Source organism: Poecilia latipinna, unplaced genomic scaffold (genome assembly GCF_001443285.1).
Source record: "Poecilia latipinna isolate Pla-1442-1.1 unplaced genomic scaffold, P_latipinna-1.0 Scaffold964, whole genome shotgun sequence".
Classification (NCBI taxonomy): Eukaryota; Metazoa; Chordata; class Actinopteri; order Cyprinodontiformes; family Poeciliidae; genus Poecilia; species Poecilia latipinna.
The window spans coordinates 98,752-104,253 of record NW_015113580.1 but is presented as its reverse complement, the minus strand read 5'-3'; the positions used below and the strand labels follow the sequence as shown (position 1 = coordinate 104,253).

At 41.9% G+C, this 5,502-nt stretch overlaps 1 protein-coding gene across 2 annotated transcripts in view; it reads right to left on the bottom strand.

Moving 5' to 3' along the window:
- The window catches only part of nr2f1a (nuclear receptor subfamily 2, group F, member 1a), a 15,981-nt gene that overhangs the window by 5,718 nt on the left and 4,761 nt on the right, over nucleotides 1–5,502 (bottom strand). Inside the window, exon 2 of one of the 2 annotated variants that reach the window (XM_015049899.1) lies at nucleotides 3,669–4,193. In XM_015049899.1, coding sequence (XP_014905385.1) covers nucleotides 3,669–4,193 — 525 coding nt within the window. Of the gene's footprint in view, nucleotides 1–3,668; nucleotides 4,197–5,502 lie in introns of both variants that reach the window. The other variant, XM_015049898.1, reaches the window with a different exon arrangement.

Here is a 5,502-nt window from a genome sequence, read left to right as displayed (position 1 = left end):
ACCCACCGAAAGAAAACATAAAATGGGATATGTGGAGAAAAGAATCCCAACCCCGTGTCTAAAATAAAAAAAAAAAAAAAAAAAAAAAAAGATATGCTGGTTATGTCAGATCTAAAGTAAGTGCATCTGAGTTCAATCATACTGCAAAGGCCTTCTTTTTTTTTTTTCTGTCACAATTATTTATTAAATAGTACAAAAAAAATAGATAACAATAGTTTCCAGGTGGATATTTTGTGGTGACTGCCGTTTTTGTTTTCCACTGACGCACCCGTCGTGTAAAAGCGCTTTGGTTATCATTACGTGCTATTGACAATGTGGTATGGACAAACAAGGCTGCCCAAACATGCTTCATCACACAGCCTGTCACACAGCATAAGCAAGGGGAGCATGCTGCTGCAATATACTGGATGCACAGTCCAGTGGAGGGCAATCGACGAGAAATTAGAGGTGAAAATGTCAGCGTTGGCGGCCTGTGTAGACCCAAAAGTGACAATGCAAAAAAAAAAAAAAAAAAAAAAAAGAAGAAGAAGAAAAGAAGAAGGTAGGCTACACGCAGGCCCAAAGGCCGCTGCTCTTTATGTCTGAACTCAGGGGATTTAAGTGTAAGGGCAACATAAACGGTACTGATGAATCTGAAATTACACTGGATGTAATGTGACCTAATTACTCCGCAGTAAGCTGTTAAGTGATTTTGCCGGCTCTTCTCTCTAAAGACCACTCTTGGCCTGTTTTTTTTTTTTTCTTCCTCCGTCGTAGCCTATAGGACAGGCCCTCTGAAAGCAATCAGATTTATTAGACGAGGTTGAAGGAAACAGTGGCGCTCAGAAGCGACGTGAAAATGTCCTAAAAGCGCATGTCGAGACGCGCTTGGTGGCTTCGGCAGCCACTCTTCTCTTCAGGACAGACAAAAGGGATACAAGCCTTGTTGGTGTGTGTTACACGTTTTCCCTCTGCTGTAAAAAAAAAAAAAAAAAGATGTGTTTTTTCACTCAAGCCAAGCTTATAAAGTGGTGTAACCGCTGGCATACATGGTCCCACAAGAAGACTTCTCAGAAGCTGTTTTTGTATTGAGCGCTGCTTTTGTAGAAGCTGCACATGAAAGGCAGCTTCAGCTTCCAGGCACTCAACACTATAAGCGGCTAAACAGAGGCTTTTTAGGACCATTCTTAATTTCTCACTATAACTCACTATGGCCTAGACACAATAACCTCATGAACCCGAGGGCAACACAGAGATCTTGCTGTGATTTACTGTGACCTCAATCCGGCCACTCAGAGACCCCGTGTATGCAAATTGTTCTGAGTGTCTGTTCAAAACCGGCACCGATCGATGCTGTTTAAATGAATTATATTTGACGCAAAACATGCAAGGTCTTAATGCCGAATTTTCAAAGTAAGACGAGCAAGAACGTTCAAAGCACTGCAGCTGATCGCATGCATTTGGGGAGAAGGCTGGTTAAAGACGCCCCACAGCTCTCCACGAGGCCTCCCTGTCAATGCGCCCCACAAGCCTCAACGGGCTGGGAAGGATAGCCTCCAGATCCAAACGACCGGTTCTGTAGAACTCAGCACCACGGTGCATACACACACACACACACATACGTTGCTGCACGAGGAGTTGACGCGGAACAATGATCCAGATTTGTGGGGGAGAAGTAGTTTACCCTGACCACCCCTTATTTATGCATCAAATGCTGACAAGGCTGCTGTGTTATTAAAGGCAAACAAATCCACACTGAAATTGGCGAAGCGCCACGTGACTTTCTATAGCTCACCCCAGTTTTGTAGCCCATCACACTAACTAAATGATCTGTTAGAAAACATGGGGGACGGCAATGTCTTAGTGTTGCGTGTACGTGTGTGTGTGTGTGCAGTTTCTCTGGGGTAATCTGAGCTGGATCTCTGTATGTTTTTCTTCTTCTTCTGCAAATGGTTATAATTGCAAGATGGTCAAGCTAAATGTAAACAAAGCAAAAAATGTCCCTGAAAAAAAAAAAAAAAAAAAAAAAAAGAAAAATCACAGCAAGACTGACACTTAAATTAGAATTACGAATTATGTGCGTCGGAACTGACTTCAAACTGAACATGTTGGATATTAATTAGCCTACACTGTCTAGAACCGATAATAAATAAATAAAACATTGAAAAATTACCGTGACAAAACACATGTCTATAAAATACAAAACCTGAATGCTACAAGTCGTTTAGAGAATAATGTCATTTCTAAATTTCAATTTGGAAGCTTAGTTGGCAAAAATAAATAAATAATTAAAGTTGGGATCATTTAGCTCCTAATTAAACGTAGCTAATTATGAACAAGCTGTGTTATTTTTAAAACTGTGTAAAATGATGGGGTTTTATAATATAATATAATATAATATAATATAATATAATATAATATAATATAATATAATATAATATAAAGTAGGCTTACTGTGTTTCTTTATTCTTAAGAAAATTAAGTTTCACTTAAAACTATTTAAATTTGCTCAAAGAGCGTCTTCTTCTGCAAGAATATTGGAAAAGACAATTATTTTGCGATTAACCACAAATTTTAGAAAAGTAAAACAAAGTATTCATCATGATCGTGTCCAGCGAAAGCTTATGCAATTCTTGCTTCAGTTTCTTTGCAAAAGGGGATAAAAGTTAGGTCAAAACTTTAAGCAAACTCTAGAAGTAGCTTAGACGCTCATCTTCCTCCCTCCTTCATCACCAGATATAGCAGGCCCACAAAAGCACCAGGCGCACACAACTAATTCCAAACTAGCATCCAAATTATGCAGCTGAGAGTAAATAGGGACATTTAGGGACCCCACACCCCAGCCAGGCATCAATTAAGCTATCAACAATGTAGGTTACTTTTGAAAAGTGCCGCTGATTACTTTTCAAAGCTGCGCGACGCAGAAACTATCCTCAGTAAGTAAGAAAATTAATGGGTCAGCTAAGATTAATCTACTAATAACTTGTGTTATTAAGCGCAGCTCCATGTGCACTCATGTGCGAGTCAACTTCCATCAGACTTCTTCTTCGTCTTTCTTTTTTGATCTCAGTCTGTTAGGGATTATTTCCTGCCCCCGAAGACATGTGTTTGCGCAGGAAAAAAACACGGATAAAAGCGCGCAGCCACGCTCATAAACGCATCAGCTGTCATAAATCACCCACTGACAGAGACTATTTCATCTTTACGCTCAATTATTTGACACCTGTTCCAAAATGCGTATGTGAACCCGGGCAGGCTCGGCTTCGGTTCAGACATGTTTGGAGGGGGGTGGGAAGGGGTGTGGGGGGGAGGATTGTTTAGACCCCACCAAAAATTATATATTTCATTTCTTGCGATTGCACCTAATCTCAGATTTAAAGGGGCTTTCAACTTAAAAACTTGATACACTTACTCAATCTGGGTTTGTTTACACGTCTTATGCTGCGGCTACAGCTGACATGGGAATGCATGTCAGTGGATATCAAGCAAGCTGTTGACAAAATGGCTCTTTCATCGGCCACACAAACATCTCTAGCACTAAGCTGCCGCCTGACAGCCATGTTCCTGATGCAACCGAGCTTCTGCATGCGTGTGAGTACCAGAACCAGGCCTCGTTTCTTTATAAACACGTCCATCTGCGTTTTAGTGTGTGCGTGTGCGTCTGCGAGGCGATGATGTGGACAACCCACCTGATGTGAAAAGCACGATGGCTTTGAGGCAGCTGTACTCCGCCGAGTCTACGTGCAGGGTCTTGAGCTTCTCCACTTGCTCCTGGAAGATCCGGATGTGATCCATGAAAGCCACGACGCGGTCCGCAGACATCGGCGAGGCGTGCAGGCCTGCCGCGGCGAGCAGAGGGGCCACATGAAGAGGCATGGAGCACTGAGCCGCGTTAAGCACAAACAACTCGCTCCATGTCAGCCGGAGAAGGGACACCTGGTCGGTGATCTGCAGGTCAGGGAAGAAGGGGATGTTCCTCGCCCACTCCACGGCGCTGAAAAGTAAGCGAGCCGCCAGCTCGCAGATGTTCTCGATGCCCATGATGTTGTTGGGCTGCATGCACTGGCTCCCGTACCGGGAGGTCGGGTAAGGCTCAGCCCGCAGCAGTAACGAGATGTATCCGGACAGATAGCAGTGGCCGTTCAGGGGGTCCCCGTTCGTCAGCGCGTACTGGCCTGGGTTGGGTTGGGTTGGAGGCATTCTTCCTCGCTGAACCGCTGACAAAAAGAAAGAGAAAAAGAGGAAATGTGCATCCAGGACTGATAAACATTGTTCACTAGTGGTGCTTCTTTTCATCAAAAATAGCATGCAATTAAAAAAAAAAGCAAAACAGTACGCGTTTTAAAAATATAATCAGATTTTAAAGCAAAAAATAAATAAATAAAAAATAAAAAAAATCCCATCAGCAACACAGATATTTCATGGAAACAGATGTGTTATATCACTCAATCTTCACCCTGAATTTGTAATTTAAGGATACAGGCTTTACAGCTGGCTCCTGTGCATGCGCAAATACATTTACTCACACACACATGCACATACACACGCACAAACACACACACACACACACACACACACGCACACACACACACACGCACACACACACACAAAACGTCCATGTTTTCACTTAGAACAACTAGGCTATTATGAATATTTTAAGGCTTAATCGTCTACGTTCTATTTATTTATAATTCATGAATTTAGGTTATTTGAACAATTGCTAATTGTAGGCAATCAGGACCTAAATGTGTTGGACAATTGTTATTAAATTCACCCATAATTCCACGTTTTGTCTGAGTCAAGAGGTCAGCTGGGAATAAGGAGGGAATTTAGCTAGTGCGTAATATTTCAAATAAATTATTAATACACAGGGAATCGTGGTGTGCACGTCGAATAACATGCAACTTAAACGTGGGAGGGTGTCCTCATCAATTTGGGAAAAGCCAAATACTTGTCACAGAAAGGAAAGTTGCATGGCCTCTAATGCAAAGCAAGCAAAAACAATGAGGCATGAAAAACTTGAACGACGTGATTCAGTGTGTCTGAGCTGTCTAGTCAGCACAGGCTTTGTTGTGTACTCGGTTTTTTTTTTTTTTTACTGTTATACACACACATTCCACTTATAAATCCTGTTGTGCAATTATAAATTAGTAAGATTACTTAAGGGACTGTAAGGAATGGGACTATTAGCCTCACACACACACACACACACACACACACACGCACACACACACACACACACACACACTCAAAGGGTGACATAAATGCTCGCAATTATATACACACACACTCACTATTCTACCGTTTGTCTCTATGTAATGTAGATTTGCAAGAAAACGATGCAGTTTAGACTGCAAGAAAAACCAAAACAAATAAAAAAAAGGAGGTTAACAAGAGCAGCCGCTTTGTTCAGGCGATTTGCATTCACAAGCATGTAACTGCCGTGGCTGCACTGGCCTTTTACTCCCTCACGCAAAAGACGAAAACGCAAACCATTTATGCAAACATCTCGAAAAAAAAAAA